Source organism: Anthonomus grandis, chromosome 6 (genome assembly GCF_022605725.1).
Source record: "Anthonomus grandis grandis chromosome 6, icAntGran1.3, whole genome shotgun sequence".
Taxonomy (NCBI): Eukaryota; Metazoa; Arthropoda; class Insecta; order Coleoptera; family Curculionidae; genus Anthonomus; species Anthonomus grandis.
In genome coordinates this window covers 35,056,816-35,078,635 of record NC_065551.1, presented here as the reverse complement: position 1 = coordinate 35,078,635, position 21,820 = coordinate 35,056,816, and the positions used below count along the sequence as shown (strand labels likewise).

General features: G+C 25.8%; 1 protein-coding gene across 6 annotated transcripts in view; it reads right to left on the bottom strand.

Moving 5' to 3' along the window:
* LOC126737822 (neurobeachin) overlaps positions 1–21,820 on the bottom strand; it is a 529,789-nt gene that overhangs the window by 297,158 nt on the left and 210,811 nt on the right. For 4 of the 6 annotated variants that reach the window (XM_050442880.1, XM_050442881.1, XM_050442882.1 and 1 more), the window contains exons 10-13: positions 17,577–17,699; positions 17,017–17,157; positions 10,301–10,446; positions 2,081–2,294 (exon numbers count right to left, since the gene is read on the bottom strand). In XM_050442880.1, the coding sequence (XP_050298837.1) occupies positions 2,081–2,294; positions 10,301–10,446; positions 17,017–17,157; positions 17,577–17,699 (624 nt within the window). The remainder of the gene's footprint in view (positions 1–2,080; positions 2,295–10,300; positions 10,447–17,016; positions 17,158–17,576; positions 17,700–21,820) is intronic. The other 2 variants (XM_050442884.1, XM_050442885.1) reach the window with 2 other exon arrangements.

Here is a 21,820-nt window from a genome sequence, read left to right as displayed (position 1 = left end):
TTGAAAAACAAAATAATTCCAGGATAACCCTTAAGTTGTACCTGGATGCCTTTTGTTTCTCTCTCTCGCTCCTTCATCCTATCCGTCGTAAGGGACAATCGGGATTCCCAGGAGCGACGTTCAATCGAACATATTGTTTCGCATTAGGGCAGGAATGTCGCCTATTCCGGGCGATCCCGTTTTGTAAATCCCGGTACACGAGACGGGCGTGTTTTCCTTCTAAATCCCATCGGCCCATTTTAATTTATCTTGATCCCGGGGAGGGGGGGTTAATTCAATTTGGTTGTCTCTTTTTTGTCCTGTATTGTTTCTTTTTAATATACAGTTTACCCCCCTTTTACCCTTCATTCCTCTAATTACGAGAGAGTTTTATCATTAACTGAACCATAGGAGATATAATCAAAATTTATTTATTTAAAAAAAATTTTCTATAGTTCGATAGGTTTTCTGGAAAATAAAGAATTTTTTAACAAAAATTCACATAAAATTAAGAATTATATATAATTTCAATTTTCATATTTTTGTATTTAATAATAGTGTGTATATTATTTTTTCAATTTTTTAGATATTTTAAGCCCAAAGTCACCATTTACTGAACTTTTTAAGAAACGTTTCTCAGATCCAGTTAAGTTATGCATACTTTTATAATTTTCAGATTTCTACTTCGCAATCTGCAAGTGAAATCTTGAAAATTATAAAAAACTTTTAAAAGGTCCTTTTTACTAAAAATGAATTAAATTTTTACACTATTAATTTTTACTTATTATTTTTAATTAATTTGACTCTTTAAATATTTTTTTTATGTGATCATAGATACTATATCACAATCATATGTGATACCGGGGTCATTTTGCTTTCGAGAAATAAAATATGGTTTTTGCACGTTTAACTCGTTAACACGTTTAACACTTTGAGGTTATGTGAGAAAAGTTTAGATACAAAAACTATAAATTTTTTAATACCTAAAATTTTATTAAAAACCATTTTTTTCTCAGGCAATTATTTTCTGCAAAAAAAACATTTTCCTTTAACTTTACCCTTACCCCCCCCACCCACCCCACACAACTTACCAGTAAGACAATGTTTTCAAAAATCATTGTTTTTCAAAATAATATGCATGAATAGCAACTGGTTTCGTCGTTAATATCTAATCTAATAATACAGTTTGTTTATTTACATTTCATATAATTATATATATGTATATTAATAAATATTTAATACAAAAACAGTGCTATTTATTAGATTAGATATTGTGAACCAAAAATGGTGATTTTTCAAAAGAATTTCTCACTGGGCAAGTGTTTGGGGTGGGTGGGGGGTGTAGGGGTCTTTTGATGAAAAACAATGTTTTTCCAGAAAATATATTTTCAATATTTAATTTAATAACATAGTTCCAAAAATTAAAAAAAAAATTATCCAAATTAATTTATCCAAAAAAACCAAAAATTTACTTAAAAATCGTTGAATAAAAAAAACAATAAAGTTATGCATATTATTTAATTTCAAATTTATAATTTGTTTCATAAATCTTCTTCTAATCGAATGAAAGTACGCAATTTATTATTTTTTTTAATTATTAATACAGTACACAAGTTTAAAAAAAAATTAATAAAATAACCATCGTATCCAATTAAGTTATGCATAATTCTAAATAATTAAGCATTTTAATCCAAGTTTATTAAATTTTTAAGAAACGTTCATCAGATCCAATTAAATTATGCACATTTTTACAATTTTTAGTGCTCAATTGCAAATCACATGTTGATAAATTTTAAAATATCATTGACACAAGTTTTTCATTAAAATAAATTTATATTTGTTTTTTTTTTAATAAAACCCCTCTTGCCCCCCATTCATAATAAAACTTCAAAGGGAGACTCTCAACCCAGAACGCAGGCTAAAATTATCAATACATGCATGGATAAGTATGAGGGTTTCATAATTACAGGGAACAAAAGACTTTAGAGAAAATTAAAAAAAACAATTTTTTTTTTGGGTAAATTATATAAATCATGCAAGAGTATAAGCATAATTTTGCTCTAAAGGCAAATTACACTTTATTTTTTACACATTTTCTCACCTGTTTCAACAACAGTTCACTATTGGCACTAAGACAAGTAACCAAATACTTTGTCAAACTTAAAAACGACCCCAGAACATCGATGGTGAGATGGTCTCTGGACGATCGTTGCAGCATAAAACTGATCACCAAAAATCCCCGGTTCTGGATCATGTGCTGCTGTACGGTCTGCGAGGTCTCCACCAGCTCACAAATGAACCCCAACAGTTTCGAACTGAAATTTTATTTAAAAAAATATATATATATATATGTTAAGTAATTTTCTCTATATATACAGTAAATTTGTCTCGTAAAAGAAAACTTGATTGCGGCTCCACGCGATTACACAATTCGCTAAAAGAGAAAGAAAGAAAGCCAGTCGCTCTAATGTGCAAAAGAAGGACAACAAAAGATGAGCGATGTATTTTTAATTTCAGCAACGTGCATTTTGCAAGTTTGAAACGAATAATTTATTTGTAGAATGCGCTAGTCGCCTAGAGGGATGTTCGCATTCGGTTTTCGCAATTTTCAGTCGGTTCTATAAGGATTTTGTCGCCTCTCCTTAGGGCATATGAAAGAAAGAGAACGATGATATTATTCAGATTTTTTAATGTGAGAAGGTTTGTTTTGTAGTAGTGTGAAAAGTGTAATTGTATTAGGATATAAAGTGTTTAAAACCCCGGCTAATAACCGACCAATAGGTTAATTCTAACTCAACCAAAACTTATGAAACTTCGCTTCAGTATCATCTAATTACTTCATATTTATAAGATTTATTTTTGCCTATTAAGAAGAGTAAAATAGACATGAGTCGCTCCTTGTTCTTCATAGCAATCGGGTCACGTCTCTCGCTCTTATTCTTTAATTCTACTAAAATTGGTTATTTTCCATAAATAATTACTAAATAGTGAATCACTATAATTAGTGAATAGTGAAGAAATAGTCCATACTTGCAGCGGAGTCGTAGATTAAGGTAAAATGAAAACCCTGCACTCTCCCTCCACTTATTTATTAAACATTAAATTCTTTAAAATTCCCGACATGTTTCGGGCACAGTGGTGTCCATCGTCATGGAAAAAAAATGGTTTAAAATTGGTATCAGACATACGCTCCTTGTCAAGAACAGAATGTAAACAAATAAAATTAAAAAAAAAACAATAGTAATAAATAGAGGATTTTTTGATATGATGATGGACACCACTGTGCCGAAACATGTCGGGAATTTTAAAAAACTTAATGTTTAATAAATGAGTGGAGGAATACTGCAGGATTTCATTTTACTGTAATTACTGAATATTTTATTTGGAGAAGTTTTTATTGGTCCTTCGTTGGGAAAAATAAGATTTAAGAATCAATATAAGAAACAGCTAAATAATAACCAGAATCAGCAGTATATGGAAGGTGAATGTGCTAATTTGGATTTATATATCAGCCATAATAATTGAACCAGCAAGGAACTACAGTAACGATTTTTTTTACCCTAAAATTGGCCTCTAAAAATGCCGGATCTCGGAGACTATAAGAGATACGACCTTCTGGATAGTCTCATTAGATTCAGAAGGATTATTTTATTAAACAGTCGTTGGAGCTTTAAGGAAAAACTTTGTAGTTTTCCCACAATTCTCTTTCAAAGTTTGGGATTAATTAAAATAGTACTATTTAAATTGTTTTTTAGAAATTAAAAAAAAAATTATTATCTCAGCTCTTAGTAGAAAAAGCCCGAGTTGCCTGGAAAAAAAAAGAAGAAAAACGAGTTTTCCTGAATGTAAAATTAATAAAAATGACTATTCAATTGCCATAATACGATTCAAGGTTTCTATCTTACTAACTGTCTAACCAAATCTTATTTATATACGAATTTATAAAAAAAATATTTTCCAGGCCGCTCAAGCTCTGCCTGGAAAAAAAGTGATATTTCTTTCCAGGAAAAAGTTAATTAAATTCAATTTTTAACTGCCTGGAAGAAATTAAGTAGTTTTTTTTAAAGGCATAATTTTTAATTTTGTTCCAGACATTTTGGGTGCTACTGGATCGATTATTCATCCTCTGTTTCCAGGCATTTTTAATAATAATTCATTCAATACCGAAAAACCAGCTGATTCTTGGTCACAAGCGATACAGCTCACGACATTAGCAAAAACCTTCTGGAACAGCGTTCTGCCGAGTATATAAAGAACCGCATCGCTGATATTACTCAGTTCAGTAAAGTAAAGTTACTAAATATTGGCGCGAGATATAAATAACTGTTGTAAATAAATACAGTAAAAATAAATATGTCTCGTAGTCGTTGACCATTTTCGGTTGGTCTAATTTACACCTAAAGAATAGAGAAAATGCCGCAGTATGTCTTCGAGGGATTTTATATAATTTTGTTTATCGACGAGTCTTTTTTTAGCAATTTTTTTATTTTCTTTTAGTAATCTTGTGATAAAAAATATCAAATTATTTTTCATGTGTCAGGCATAACCGGGAATTTTTGAATTTATTCCAGAAGTTTGGGATGCTTTAGTATTTCAGGCGCTTGATTTTTGTTATTACAAGTCACCTTAACTGCCTGGAAAATTAACTAATTGCTCCTCTCTAGTGCCTAGAAAAAATCGAAATAATTTGGAACTGCCTTGGCTGCCTGGAACAATTAAAAAATTAATTTTACCCTTAAAAGAATTTATTTAATTAAAAGAACTCTTTTTAAGGGTTAAATTTTTTAAAAATTTTTCCCATGCAGCCAAGGCAGTTCCAAATTATTTTGGTTTTATCCAGGCACTAGGAAGTAGCAATTAATTAATTTTCCAGGCAGTTAAGGTGACTTTTAATAACAAAAATCAAGTGCCTGAAATACTAAAGAATCCCAAATTTTTTTTCACGCATTTTAGGTTAAAAAGCACCTTAATAAATAGGAATGTATTGAAAAATTGTATAAAATATGAGGACATAAAAACTCACATTAAAAAAAATCTCAATTTTACCCCCAAATACTTGGAATAATATGGTAAAAATTTAAATAGGAATATTTAAAACAATATTTTTCATGCCCTTTAAGCTCTGCACTTGAACTTTGAACTGCCTGGAAGAAGTTGTTAATTTAGTTTTTTTTCAGGCATTTTAAAACAATTTTATTCCAGATATTGTGGAATAAATATAAGGTATTATGTGTGCCACGTATTTTTAATAATTTTTGTACATTTTCCTAGGTACTTATATAATTTTGCTTTTCGTTTTTGCTCTAGGCTATTTTGTCTTTGGCCTTTTAAGAAAAAAATTACCCATTTAAATAATTAATTTTTACCTCTTCCAGACTAGGAGTAATTTTTGAAATAATGTCAAACAATTGGGGCAATTTTATACGTTTTCCGAGCACCTGAACCAATTTGTTGTTATCTTCTAGGCTTTTGATGATGATTTTTTTAGGATTTAGGGGCCTCCAGGTATAATTTTTTAATCCAAGCATTTTTAGGTTAACAAATTATTTGAAATTGTGAAAAATTACATTAAGAAGCCTCATTTTTTTTATCTAATTATATAATTTTAATATTTTAAAAATGTATTTTCCAGGTCATCCCAACTCTTCCAGAAAAAAAATTATAATTAAAAAAAAAGTCTTTTCACCCGCTTTTAACTACCTGGAACAAATTAATTAATTAAAAAATTTTTTTCAGGTAGTAAATTATAATTTTAGTCCAGGCATTTTAGGATAAAACTCAATCATTTGAATAATGATTTTTTGACACCTTGCAGGCTTTGAAGGTAATTTTTATTTATTATAATAATAATAATAATAATAATAATAATATATATTTATTTAGCAAAATGTGCTCCACATAACTAGAACATAACTTATTAAAAATAAACGTATATACGTAACACACTTAAATTGCTAAACGTTGCATTCTACCTTATTTCGTGCATGTTATACGACAAACGTTTTTTTTTTTTTTTTACTTAAATTTTGGAGCAATTTTTTATTTTTTTCCAAACATTTGGGGACTTTCTCTTTTATTTTTTAGTTTTTTTAAAGTAATTTTCTGCTAGACAAACTCAATTGAACTTTCAATTGTCTAGAAGAAATTAATTAAGTTTTTAGGCATTTGTTAATGTTCTTGTTGGCGTAATTTTTCATTTTTAATTCTCTTTTATTTATCATTTTAATAAAATCAGAATCATTCTATTCCAGGCGTTTATGTTTAGGTCAAAAAAATTATTTTTATTCAAATGACAAGACGTGAAAAATTAAATTATTAACCTCCATTTTATCGCCTGGAATAAAATATGGAAAGTTAAATTAAGAGGGTGGGAAAACTGCAAAACCCTCATAAAAGCCTGAAAAATGTACATAAGTAACGATTTCGAATGCCTGATTTTTACCACAAAATACCGAAAATAAAATGAGAAATTACGCAAAAAGCGTGAAAAACAGAAAAAGGCATTAGCAAATATTTAAAAGATGCCTGAAAACTTACGGCAAATGCTTGAAATAAAACAAACAAATAATTAAATGCGTGGAAAATAAAAAATAATAATGTATATTTATTTAGCAAAAATGTGCTACATATATAAATATAACACATATATATAAACTATAAAATATCTAATTATATAAACTCCTTGGAAGTTATCAGAATTAGTCAGGAATTATTGGAAAAACTGTTCTTTATTTGTTTAATTTACTGAAATTCGACAAGTTTTTGTTGTCTTTTAGACTTCTTTTTTTGTATATTTTATTATTTATTAATTTTTGAAGTAATTTGTTATTTTTTCCAGGCACTCGGGGACTTTGTTTTATATTTTTCAGTTATTTGAAATAATTTTCTGTTAGACAAAATCTAACTCAATTGAACTTCCAATTGCCTAGAAGAAACTAATTAATTTTTTTAGGAACTTAATGTTCTCGTTGGCGTAATTATTCATTTTTAATTTTCTTTTATTTTTCATTTTAATAGAATTAGAATCATTTTATTCCATTTTCAGGCATTTATGTTTATATTAAAAAATTATTTCATTCAAATGACAAGACGTGAAAAATTTAATTAATAACCGCCATTTTATCGCCTGGAATACAAATAAAAATAATTAATTTTTTTAGGCATTTGTTAATATTCTCGTTAATGTAATTTTTCATTTTTAATTTTCTTTTATTTTTTATTTTAATAGAATTAAAATCATTTTATTCCAGGAATTTATGTTTAGGTTGAAAAAATATTTCATTCAAATGACAAGACGTGAAAAATGAAATTATTAACCTTCATTTTATCGCCTGGAATACAAATAAATAAAAAGTAAAATCGAGAGCCTGGAAAAGTTGAAAAAAACACTCAAAAAGCCTGAAAAATTTACGTAAGTAACGATTACGATTAACGATTCGAATGCCTGATTTTTACCACAAAATACCGAAAATAAAATGAGAAATTACGCAAAAAGCGTGAAAAACAGAAAAAGTCATTAGCAAATATTTAAAAGATGCCTGAAAACTTGCTTGAAATAAAACAAACAAATAATTAAATGCGTGGAAAATTAAAAAATAATAATGTATATTTATTTAGCAAAAATGTGCTTCATATACAGTATGGTGACTTTAACTGGAATAAATTAAATTCAGTTAAAACTAATCAAAATTTATCTCGCAAAATTCCTGAGATCCGTCGATTTTTGTTTATTTTTTTTCACATTTCAAGATAGTTTTTGTATTTTTTCACCTACAGGGGGGGGGTCCAAATTAATCCAAACTTTTTTTTTTCAAATAGAAAGCCACTTTTTTTAAACTCTCATTGAAAAGAGCCCTTTTTCCTGATTAAATTGCCCTATTTACTTTTGTGATTTTTTTTCACCCCCCTGTAGGTGAAAAAATACAAAAACTATCTTGAAATGTGAAAAAGAATAAACAAAAATCGACGGGTCTCAGGAATTTTGAGAGATAAAATTTGTATAAATATAATATAAATAAACTATAAAATATATATTTATATAAACTCCTTGGAAGTTATCAGAATTAATCAGGAATTATTGGAAAAACTGTTCTTTATTTGTTTAATTTACTACAATTCAACAAGTTTTTGTTGTCCTTTAGACTTCTTTTTTTTGTATATTTTATTATTTATTAATTTTTGGAGTAATTTGTTATTTTTTCCAGGCACTTGGGGACTTTGTTTCCTATTTTTCAGTTATTTGAAATAATTTTCTGTTAGACAAAATCTAACTCAATTGAACATTCAATTGCCTAGAAGAAATTAATTAATTTTTTTTTAGGCATTTGTTGATGTTCTCGTTAACGTAATTTTTCATTTTCAATTTTCTTTTATGTTTCATTTTAATAGAATTAGAATAATTTTATTCCAGACAAAATCAGAATCATGTTTATGTTTAAAGTATTTCATTCAAATGACAGACAAGACGTAAAAAATGAAATTATTAACCTCGATTATCTCGCCTGGAATAAAATGTGAAAAGTTAAAAATCGAGAGCCCGGAAATGTTGAAAAACACTTAAAAAAGCCTGAAAAAATTACGTAAATAACGAATTTGAATGCTTGAAATAAAATAAATAAATAAAGAAGTTTATTTAGCATAATAGCTATATACATTACAATAATTATAATTATAATATAAAGCAGTACTAAAGTCTACAAATAAAATAAACTACAATAATAATAAAAATAAAATTGTATATTTTTAAAGCGAAGATGTACTAAACATATAAATATGATATATATAAACTATAAAAACATAACATATAAACTCCTTGGAAGTTATTAGAATTAATTAGAAATTGCTGGAAAAATTGTTTTTTATTTGTTTAATTTACTGAAACAAAAACTTGTTGCAGTTTTTGTTGTTTTTTAGACTTTAGAGGTATTTTCTTTTGTTGTTTATTTAAATATATAAAAAAAACAATTTTCAGGCATTTTTAGGCTGAAAAGTTATTTTAAGTACCTGTACCTTATTAAATAGATAATTCGTGCACATTACGACACACGTTTTTTTTTCTTTTTTTTTTGTTTGTTTTACTCATTATTAATTTTTAGAGTAATTTTTTATTTTTTCCAGGCACTCGGGGACTTTGTTTTTTATTTTTCAGTTATTTGAAATAATTTTCTGTTAGACAAAATCTCAGAACTCAATTGAACTTCCAATTGCCTAGAAGAAATTAATTAATTTTTTTTTAGGCATTTGTTGATGTTCTCGTTGGCGTTATTTTTCATTTTTAATTTTCTTTTATTTTTCATTTTAATAGAATTAAAATCATTTTATTTCAGGCATTTATGATTATGTTGAAACATTATTTCATTCAAATGACAAGACGTGAAAAATGAAGTTATTAACCATAATGGAATAAAAATAAATAAAAAGTAAAATCGAGAACCTGGAAATGTTGAAAAACACTTAAAAAAGCCTGAAAAATTTACGTAAGTAACTATTTCGAATGCCTGATTTTAAACACAAAATACCCAAAATAAAATTACGTAAAAAGTGTAAAATAATATAAATAATTTACTAAAATGCTGATTTTTAATCTTTAAGTACTTTAAATACGTAATTATAAATCCTCTATGTGTTTCTGGTTTTAATTTTTTTTTTAGTTCACATCTCCAGCTTTTCATGAGGGTAGGAAACTTGGCGCCCAACGTGTGAGTTTATATTTTTTTATTTATTTTTTTCTTAAACGCAAAATAATTTTAAAATAGCATACAAGATTTTTTTAAACGATATGTGTATGTAGATAGGCCCAAGCATCTGGAATAAATTGATCTCGAAAAATGCTAGATTTAAAAAAAAAATATTGTAAAAGCCACATCAAACCTTCTGGATCATCTCATTAGATTAAGAAGGACGAAAGTGTGAAACAACCCTTAAAATTCTAAAAAAAAAATTGTATGGTTCTGTCACAAACCTCTTTCAGTCTCAATGGAAACGCACTTCACTGAACTATAAAAAACCCCGTAAAAAGAGCTCTAAACCAACCGGATTTTATTCTAAAAAAAGATCCATTTTCATACTCAGCCCGGTCCAAAGTGTCCTTTTTATATTGTCCCAACTCTCGCCCATAAAAACCCTCCAAAACACAAAATATGATACACGGCCGACTGAGCCCTTATTTTTTGTTTTTAATCGTAAATTTATTGCTATAACAAAGTTACGACCGCAAATACGTTTTTGCCGGTCTCTATAACCGAAAGTTTCCATATAAAGGGACATAATGGTGTTACGGGATAAGATAATAATATTAATCGCTTTATTTAACAAAACTTACCATAGAGCGGAATCCTTTTTCATATCGGCGGATCCGTTACACTCAAAGGGGAAATCCAGTTGGGAAAATAGCGGAAATAGTACCTGTATGCCTCCGATTGAGTTTAATGTACTGTGGATGGAGTGAGTTATCACAGCTTTCACATCCTAAAGAAAAATATTAATAAAAATTTATATTAAACTTATTCTTCTTAATTAAAAATTGTTACTTAATGAAACAGGAGAGGCAATTTCGCGTTATTAACTGGAAGTTATTGTCCGCTTAATTAGTTTCTTGCTAATTGAGAGGAGTTTATTAGTGAGAATAAGGTCTGGATAATATTATTAATAATAATAATATAAAGAAAGTAATTGGTTAATTTTTTAAGGGTGGATTTTTGGGGTTTTTTACTAAAACATTTTTTGTCTGTATATTTCTATGAAATTAAGTTCAATGTAAATTTTTTAGTCAGTAATTTTTTTTAACTTGATTGTTGGTATTTTCCAAGAAGTTGAGTTAACTTCTGGCTATTTTCTAGACAGTTAACTGATGGTCTTCTTCCAGAACGTTGAGTTAATTATTGACCTTCTTCCAGGCAATTGAGTAAACTTTTAATTTTTTTTTTTTGCTAAAGTTGAGTTAATTTCTTTACATTTTTTTTCTGGGAAAGTTATTTAATTTCTTAGACTTTTTTCATGAAATTTAGATAAATATCTTGATAATATTTTTAATAAATTACAGAAAGAATTTATTTTTAACAATGTTTTTAAAAAAATAAAAGAAAACAATGAAATAAAACTTTTCCAATTTTTTAAAAACCCTCCATAACTTCTTTATTTTGAGGTTTACGACTAAATAATGTTTTATATAATTTGTTCTATTTTTAATTGGGATTCTAATGGTGAAAAATAATTTTCGATATTCCCAGTAGTTTAGGAGAAAATGAAGGAAAACTGTTCAGAGGTTTTTTCCAATTTTCTGGAAATGTGTTAAATTAAAAAATGATTTTTCGGTTGCATTTGATGCGCATTAACGTTCCAAATAACTTTTGTTTTAACAATGTTATTCTCCATCCAATAGTTTTCCAGGAAAAAAATAAAAACCAAAATTATGAACATTTTCCCATGGGTACCCTTTTGGATTTTTTGAGGAAGACTTTTTTGGGAAAATTCGGTATAACTTTTTTAAGGTACATTTTTTAAAAGTCTTTTGTAAGACTTTTTTGATGTTTTTTGATTGGTTAGTCAATTTATAAAAAAAAAAATAAAATAAAAAAAAAAAAATTTCAAGTTTTTCACCTAAAAATTTTCCAATTTTATTAAAAATCCTCTATAACATCTTTATTTTGAGGTTGCCGACTAAATGTTATTCTATATAATTTGTTCTATTTTTAATTGGGATTCCAATGATAAAACAGAATTTTCCATATTCCTAGTAGGTTTAAGAAAAACTAGGATTAACTGCTAACAAGTTTTTCCTAATTCTCTGGAAAACTATTGGGCTTAAAAATAATATTTCTATTGCATTTGATGCACGTTGGTATTCTAAATAACTTTTGTTTTACCAATTTTTTTTTTCAACTCATAGTTTTCCAGAAAAAAAATAAAAACCAGAATTATGAATATGTTCCCATTGGTACCCCTTTGGATTTTTTAAAGACTTTTTTGGAAAAATTCGGTATAACTTTTTTCAAGTTAATTTTCTAAAAATCTTTTATAAGACTTTTTTAAAGCTTTTTAAAGGATTAATCAATTTATGCAAAAAAATTAAAAATTCTAAAATTTTCCAATTTTAAAAAAATCACCCATAACTTTTTTATTTTTAAATTTAGCACTATATGGTTTGTTCAGTTTTTCATTGAAATCATAACAATAATAATAATAATCTTAATTTAGCGCAAAAAAAGCAATAAATAAAAAAACATATAGTGCTTTTATACACCCAGTATATTACAGGGAGTAACACAGAGTAACTAAGTTTCCAGTAAATGACTCAAATTCCTAAATGATTCAAATTTTTCTTTGGGAAAAATTGAATCAACTTTTTCTTAAAAAATGATTCAAATTTGACTGAAATTTCTGGACAATTACTCAATTTGTTTGTTTTTCATATTGACTTAAATATTTAAAAAATGAATCATATTTCTCAAAAAAATTGATTAAAATTCTAGAAATATTCTTCAAATGTTATTAAAGTTTTTTTGGAAAAAATGACTCAAATTCCTGGATGAATGACTCACATTTTTTTTTAAAGAAAATGAATAAACCTTTTTGAATAAATAAGAATTAAATTTTTCTCGGATTTTTGATGTTTGTCTCTTGGAAAAGTTACTCAAATTCTTGGAAATATTTCAAATTCTACCCAAGTTTCTCAAAACTGATTCAAATTTTCAGAAAAACTAACTCAAATTCCTGGACAAATGACTCAAATTCCTGGACAAATCACTTATATTCCTGGAAAATAAATAATTTTTTTTTTGAAAAACAACTTAAATTTTAATGAAAAAATATCTCAAATTCTTGATAAATGATTCAAAATTGACTAAAATTCCTGGAAAATCATTTAATTAATTTTTTTTATATTGACAGAAATTATTAAAAAATGAATCACATTTCTTCTTCAAAATTGATTGAAATTTTAAAAATATTTTTCAAATGTTTCAAAAGTTTTTTTTTAAAAAATTACTTAAATTCCTGGACAAATGACTTATATTCCTGGAAAATAAATAATTTTGTTTTTGAAAAACAACTCAAATTTTAATGAAAAAATGTCTCAAGCTCTTGAAAAATTATTCAAATTTGACTGAAATTCCTGAGAAATTACTCAATCAGTTTTTTTTTAATGACTAAAAATTCTTAAAAAATTAATCACGTTTCTTAAAAAATTGATTGAAATTCTAAAAATATCCTTCAAATGTTTCAAAAGTTTTTTTGAAAAAAATTCCTGGACAAAAAACTCAAATTCTTGGAAAATGGTTCATGGAATTTTTGTCCCTTGGAGAAATCGCTCAAATTTTTGGAAAAAAATCACTGAAATTTCTGGACATATGACTTACATTTTTTTATTGATAATAATAATAATAATAATATCCAATATCGTTTATTTAGCATAATAATAAGGTAATATTTTGAAGAAATTTTTTTTTGTAACATTGGGTATTACTTTTTTTTGGTATATTTTTCAAAAAAAAAATTATGAGATTTTTAGGCAATTTATTAATTTTCCAAAAAAAAAATACTGAATTTCAAAAATTTTCCATAACTCTGTTATTTTTTGATCTACAACTAAATGTTATTTTATGTGATTTATTCTATTTTTAAATAGGATTCCAGTGCTAAAATAGTATTTTCCATATTTCTACTAGTTTTAGAGAAAATTAAGAAAAACTGTTTAGAGGTTTTTCTCAAAATGGGATTTTTGCTGCTTTTTCACTGGGATTCGGCAATTTTGTTCCTGGCATTTTTTTCCAAAAAATTAGGCTGGAAAACCCTGGAAATTTTCTCCTAAAAATCAAGTTTAGAAAAAAAAGCAGTATTCCAGAAAAAAAATTAAAACTTATATAAGACTTTTTTAAAATTTTTAAAAAAATTAACCAATTTATGAAAAAATTTAAAATTCTTAAAAATTTACTTCTGAATCTAAGTTTCCAGAAAATGACTCAAATTCTAAATTATTCATTTTTTTTTAGCAAAAATTAATCAAGTTTTTCAAAAAAAAGATTCAAATTTTTCTTGGAAAAATATCTCAAGTTCTTAAAAAATGATTTAAATTTGACTGAAATTTCTGGACAATTACTCAATTTATTTGTTTTTTATATTGACTTAAATTCTTAAAAAATGAATCACATTTTTTAAAAACTTAATTGAAATTTTAGAAATAATCTTCAGATGTTTTAAAAGCTTTTTTTTTGAAAAATGACTCAAATTCTTGGAAACATTCCAAACTCTACTCAAATTTCCTAAAACTGATTCAAATTTCGAGAAAAACTGACTTAAATTCCTGAAAATTTTTTTAATTTTCCTGAGAAAAAAAAATTACTCAAATTCCTGGACGAATGAGTCACATTTTTTTTGAGAAGAAAATGAGTTAACTTTTTTGAATAAATAACAAATTCTTGGAAAATGGTTCAATGTTTGTCTCTTGCAAAAAATACTGAAATTCTTGGAAACATTCCAAATTCTATCCAAGGTTCTTAAAACTGACTCATATTTTCAGAAAAACTAACTCAAATTCCTGGACAAATGACTTAAATTCCTGGAAAATAAATATTTTTTTTTTGAAAAACGACATAAATTTTAATGAAAAAATGTCCCAAATTCTTAAAAAATGATTCAAATTGGACTGAAATTTCTGGACAATTGCTCAATTTGTTTGTTTTTTATATTGACTCAAATATTTAAAAAATGAATCATATTTTTTAAAAAAATTGATTGAAATTCCAGATATATTCTTCAAATGTTTCAAAAGTTTTTTTGGAAAAAATGACTCAAATTCCTGGACGAATAACTCACATTTTTTTTGAGAAGAAAATTAGCAAACCTTCTTAAATAAACAAGATTCAAATTTTTCTTGGAAAAATGACTCGAATTCTTGAAAAATGGATCAATGTTTGTCCCTTGAAAAAATTACTGAAATTTTTGGAAACATTTCAAATTCTACCCAAGGTTCTTAAAACTGACTCATATTTTCAGAAAAACTAACTCAAATTCCTGGACAAATGACTTAAATTCCTGGAAAATAAATATTTTTTTTTTTGAAAAACGACATAAATTTTAATAAAAAAATGTCCCAAGTTCTTAAAAAATGATTCAAATTTGACTGAAATTTCTGGACAATTGCTCAATTTGTTTGTTTTTTATATTGACTCAAATTCTCAAAAAATTAATTACATTTCTTAAAAAATTAATTAAAATTCTAGATATATTCTTCAAATATTTCAAAACTTTTCTTGAAAAAATGACTCAAATTCCTGGACGAATGACTCGCTTTTTTTTTGAGAAGAAAATGAGTAAACCTTCTTAAATAAATAAGATTCAATTTTTTCTTGGAAAAATGACTTAAATTTTACTACTAAATTAAACTACCCAAATTTTCTAAAACTGATTCAAATTTCGAGAAAAATTGACTCAAATTCCTGGACAAAACACTTAAATTCCTGGAAAATAAATAATTTTTTCTCCAGTTCTTGACAAATGATTTAAATTTTACTGAAATTCCTGAGAAATTTATCGAAATTCCAGAAATATTCTTCAAATGTTTCAAAAGTTTTTTTGGAAAAAATGAGTCAAATTCCTGGACAAATTACTCAAATTCTTGAAAAATGGTTCAATTTTTGTCCTTTGGAAAAATTTTCTCAAATTTTCCGAAAAAAAATTATTTAAATTCCTGGACATATGACCTACATCTTTTACTAATATTAATAAGAATATCGTCTATTTATCAATTACCTTATTTAATAATAAGGTAATATTTTAAGGAATTTTTTTTTGGATATAACTATTTTCTGGTATATTTTTCAAAAAAGATTTGTGAGACTGTTTTAAAGCTTTTTAAGCAATTTATTAATTTCCAAAGAAAAAATTCACTTAAAAAAAAAATAAAAATTTCTTCAAAATTTTCACTCAAAAATGTATCTTTCAATTTTTCAAAAATCTTCCATAACTCCTTTATTTTTTGATCTACGACTAAATATTATCCTACATGATTTGTTCTATTTTTAAATAAGATTCCAATGCTCGAAGAAAATTTTCCATATTGCTAGTAGTTTTAGAGAAAATTAAGAAAAACTGTTCGGAGGTTTTTCTCAAAATGGGATTTTTGCTGCTTTTTCACTGAGAATTTCGAAAATTTTGTTCCTGGCACTATTGCTCAAAAAATGGGCTGGAAACCCTGGAATTTGTATAAAACACTCACCTTGACCATCAACATTAAAACTCTCAAACCACTTGAAATATTCAGTATTAAGGGCTTAAGTATCCCATATACTTTTTGAAGAAGATTCGTACACTGATCAAAAAAGACCATCCATGCTGTTTATTAAATATACTATCATCAAAGTATATAGATTTCATTATTAAGCATTGGCCCTGCCGCCAACCGGATCTAGCTACTCTAGATCTTCCTTTACAAACGGAAATTTAAACAAAAATACCAACAGCACCTAGCACCTATTATAATTTGTAAATTTGACTTTAAAATATTATATGGATTCGTAAATATTATCCTGTCCTTTATTTATTAGTACCCTAGTTACCCTATTGCCCAAAGTGTTTATTAGAAGTGATATTTGTGTGAAATAGCAATTTGTTGCTTTAGCTGTAAATATAGACAAGAAGGGTTTTTTTAAATCATATTTCATTGAATTTTTTTGAAAATGATTTCTATTTTAAACTGAACTCAACTGCCTGGAATAAATTATTTTTTTCTTTCATATTAGTTCAATTTTCAATAAAGGTCAATTTTCACACTATCTTCGAGTCAATTGACTCCATAATTAGCTAGTTTTTATAAAGTCAATTTTGAATTAGATACAACAGCTAAAAATCTGGATTCTTTCCATATTAAGCTGAATTAAACTGCCTGGAAGAAATCATTTCTTACTTCCAGGCAGTTGAAATAATCTCTGAAGGTCGTTTTAGGTCAATTAAAGGCGAAAATGTAGTTTTTAAACGGCATTGAACTGCCTGGAAAAATCCATTTCTAGGCACAACTTGTCAATAGTCACTTTATCTACTTACTTGCAACATAAGGGCGTGGGGCGTATGGACGAAATACGAAACGTTCCCCTTGGGAGCAGATTGCAAACATAATTGGGTATCGGTCGCCACCGGATTGTACATGAACACAATAGCCCCCGATAACTTTCCGTCGTATAGCACCTGGAATTAATATATTTTTTTTAATATCACTTTCGGGTTAAATAAATGTAAAGTCGTGCACAATAAAAAATTTACATGCAAAACTAATTAAAAACAAACTCAAAGGGGTAAAAAATCACTGATTTAATTAAATCGGGTTTATGTATATCCCTCTCGGAGTGGTGCGAGGCCCACATACAATTTTTTTTTTGATTAAATTTATAAATGCCTGGTAAAATAATATGCTTTAGATTTCAATTTCAGATATACACATGCAAAAATGCGTACATAAAATAATTTAATATTTGAAATAAATACCGTTATATAAGGGCTTCGTCAGCGTAAAAAAAAAATGATACGGGGATTTAATTTGCATAAAAATCTCTCAAATAAATAAATATAATAAAAATAAAATAAAATAAAATAAAATAAATGCTTACGGTTCGTACATCGGATGCAGTAATAATAACCATGCTTTGTGCATTTTCCTCACTACTGTCACTCACCCGTTTGTGATTGTCTGGTAAATTTATGTTGCACTCATTGTCAAACCTGAACTGGCTCTGGAATATGTTAATTATTAGTTAATTTATGAATAATAATTTATTTATAATTATGATTGGCTGAATTTATTGCTTTCTTGTATATAGTTTTTTTTTTAAATAAAGACTGTTATTACTGTTGTTAATAAAAAAAATTGCAAATAAAATATACAACAACAAAAATAATTGAAATATGGAAAAGTATAAATGTAGAGACATAATGTCAAATTTGTGTTTAATAATGCGGGTGTTTAAGGGAAAATTAAGCATAAATTTATTAATAGTTCACAGATTTTCATGAAAATTAGCTTAAAGGAATGAGATTTTAATTGCAAATAAAATATACAACAATAAAAATAATTAAAATATGGAAAGTTATAAGTGTAGAGACATAATGTCAAATTTGTGTTTAGTAATGAGGGTGTTTAAAGGAAAATTCTTACTTTATTAACTATGTAATTTTTTTTAACATTTTTGTCCAAGAAGTAAAAAGCAGAGATTAATGAAAAATACCGAATAAAAATAATGAAAAAAAAAAATTTTTTTTCAGGCATTTAAAACTGATTAAATTTATGAAAATTAAATTAAAAATGGGAAATAAATGAAAATTAAATCAACCAATGAAAATTAATAAAATTATTGCAAAAAATATTTATAAGGGAATTAAGTTTCAAAAAAATGGAAAAAATACTTTAAGGAAGTGAATAAATATAATTATTAATTTCCTGGGAAAAACAATAAAAAATAAACCTTGAAAATAACTTTTTGCCTAAAAAAACCGAAATTTCCAGTTTCTGGAAAACATTAAAAAATCTACTAGATCCAGTAATTTAGTCAAATTATAATAGGAAAATATCACTTTGTTGCCATCTTCTTCTAATTCCTAAACTGTGTCATTTTATTAGTGTTGTCTGGATTATCTGGAATTACTATTTTTCGAGTATAATTGGTCAAATTATAACAGAAAAATATCACTTTATTTCCATCCTTTTTTAATTGTTAAACTGAGAGAGAGATATATAAATGAGACTTCAACTTTTTCCTCTATTTTCTATATCATGGTGTTATTTTATGAGTATTGTCTCGATTGTCTGGAAATAGTATTTTTCGGGTGTAATAGGTTAAATTATAATAGGAAAATATCACTTTTATCTCACCATCTATAGAGTAGGTTAAAACACAGTTTTAACATTTAATTTTTAAGACACAAAATGAAATATTTAAAAATAAAAATAAAAAAAAACAATAAAAAATAATATTTTAATTGCCTGGAAGAAACTAAAAATATTTCAGTAAAAATACTTAAAAGAAAAAAATTTGAAGGTAAAAAATAAGAAGGTAGAAAATTAAGCATAAATTCATTAATAGTTCACAGATTTTCATGAAAATTAGCTTAAAGGAATGAGATTTTAATTGCAAATAAAATATACAACAACAAAAATAATTAAAATATGGAAAGTTATAAGTGTAGAGACATAATGTCAAATTTGTGTTTAGTAATGAGGGTGTTTAAAGGAAAATTCTTACTTTATTAACTATGTAATTTTTTTTAACATTTTTGTCCAAGAAGTAAAAAGCAGAGATTAATGAAAAATACCGAATAAAAATAATGAAAAAAAAAATTTTTTTTCAGGCATTTAAAACTGATTAAATTTATGAAAATTAAATTAAAAATGGGAAATAAATGAAAATTAAATCAACCAATGAAAATTAATAAAATTATTGCAAAAAATATTTATAAGGGAATTAAGTTTCAAAAAAATGAAAAAAAAATACTTTTAGGAAGTGAATAAATATAATTATTAATTGCCTGGGAAAACAATAAAAAATAAACCTTGAAAATAACTTTTTGCCTAGAAAAACCGAAATTTGCAGTTTCTGGAAAACGTTAAAAAAATCAACTGGATCCAGTATTTAGTCAAATTATAATAGGAAAATATCACATTGTTGCCATCTTCTTCTAATTCCTAAACTGTGTTATTTTATGAGTGTTGTCTGGATCATCTGGAATTACTGTTTTTCGAGTATAATTGGTCAAATTATAACAGAAAAATATCACTTTATTCCCATACTTTTTTAATTGTTAAACTGGGAGAGAAATATATAAATGAGAATTCAACTTTTTCCTCTATTTTCTATATCATGGTGTCATTTTATTTTTATTGTCTGGATCGTCTGGAAATAGTATTTTTCGGATATAATTGGTCAAATTATAATAGGAAAATATCACTATTATCTCACCATCTATACAGTAGGTTAAAACACAGTTTCAACATTTAATTTTTATGACACAAAATGAAATATCTGAACTACCTGAAAAAAAATAAAAAAAAAACAATAAAAAATAATATTTTAATTGCCTGGAAGAAACTAAAAATATTTCAGTAAAAATACTTAAAAGAAAAAAATTTGAAGGTAAAAAATAAGAAGGTAGAAAATTAAGCATAAATTCATTAATAGTTCACAGATTTTCATGAAAATTAGCTTAAAGGAATGAGATTTTAATTGCAAATAAAATATACAACAACAAAAATAATTAAAATATGGAAAGTTATAAGTGTAGAGACATAATGTGAAATTTGTGTTTAGTAATGAGGGTGTTTAAAGGAAAATTCTTACTTTATTAACTATGTAAATTTTTTTTTGCATTTTTTTCCAGGAAGTAAAAAGCAGAGAATAATGAAAAAGACCGAATAAAAATAACGGACAAAAAAATTTTTTTTCAGGCATTTAAAACTGATTAAATTTATGAAAATTAAATTAAAAATGGGAAATAAATGAAAATTAAATCAACCAATGAAAATTAATTAAATTACTGCAAAAAATATTTTTAAGGGAATTAAGTTTAAAAAAATTGAAAAAAATACTTTTAGGAAGTGAATAAATATAATTATTAATTTTCTGGGAAAAACAATAAAAAATAAACCTTGAAAATAACTTTTTGCCTAGAAAAACCGAAATTTGCAGTTTCTGGAAAACGTTAAAAAAAATCAACTGGATCCAGTAATTTAGTCAAATTATAATAGGAAAATATCACTTTGTTGCCATCTTCTTCTAATTCTTAAACTGTGTCATTTTATTGGTGTTGTCTGGATCATCTGGAATTACTGTTTTTCGAGTATAATTGGTCAAATTATAACAAAAAATATCACTTTATTCCCATCCTTTTTTAATTGTTAAACTAAGAGAGAAATATATAAACGAAAATTCAACTTTCTCCTCTATTTTCTATATCATGGTGTCATTTTATTAGTATTGTCTGGATCATCTGGAAATAGTATTTTTTTGGGGTATAATTGGTCAAATTATAATAGGAAAATATCACTATTATCTCACCATCTATAGAGTATGTTAAAACACAGTTTCAACATTTAATTTTTAAGACACAAAATTAAATATCTGAACTACCTGAAAAAAAAATTAAAAAAAAAACAATAAAAAATAATATTTTAATTGCCTGGAAGAAACTAAAAATATTTCAGTAAAAATACCTAAAAGAAAAAAATTTGAAGGTAAAAAATAAGAAGGTAGAAAATTAAGCATAAATTCATTAATAGTTCACAGATTTTCATGAAAATTAGCTTAAAGGAATGAGATTTTAATTGCAAATAAAATATACAACAACAAAAATAATTAAAATATGGAAAGTTATAAGTGTAGAGACATAATGTCAAATTTGTGTTTAGTAATGAGGGTGTTTAAAGGAAAATTCTTACTTTATTAACTATGTAATTTTTTTTAACATTTTTGTCCAAGAAGTAAAAAGCAGAGATTAATGAAAAATACCGAATAAAAATAATGAAAAAAAAAATTTTTTTTCAGGCATTTAAAACTGATTAAATTTATGAAAATTAAATTAAAAATGAGAAATAAATGAACATTGAATCAACCAATGAAAATTAATTAAATTACTGCAAAAAATATTTATAAGGGAATTAGGTTTAAAAAAATTGAAAAAAATACTTTTAGGAAGTGAATAAATATAATTATTTATTGCCTGGGAAAACAATAAAAAATAAACCTTGAAAATAACTTTTTGCCTAGAAAAACCGAAATTTCCAGTTTCTGGAAAACGTTAAAAAAAATCAACTGGATCCAGTAATTTAGTCAAATTATAATAGGAAAATATCACTTTGTTGCCT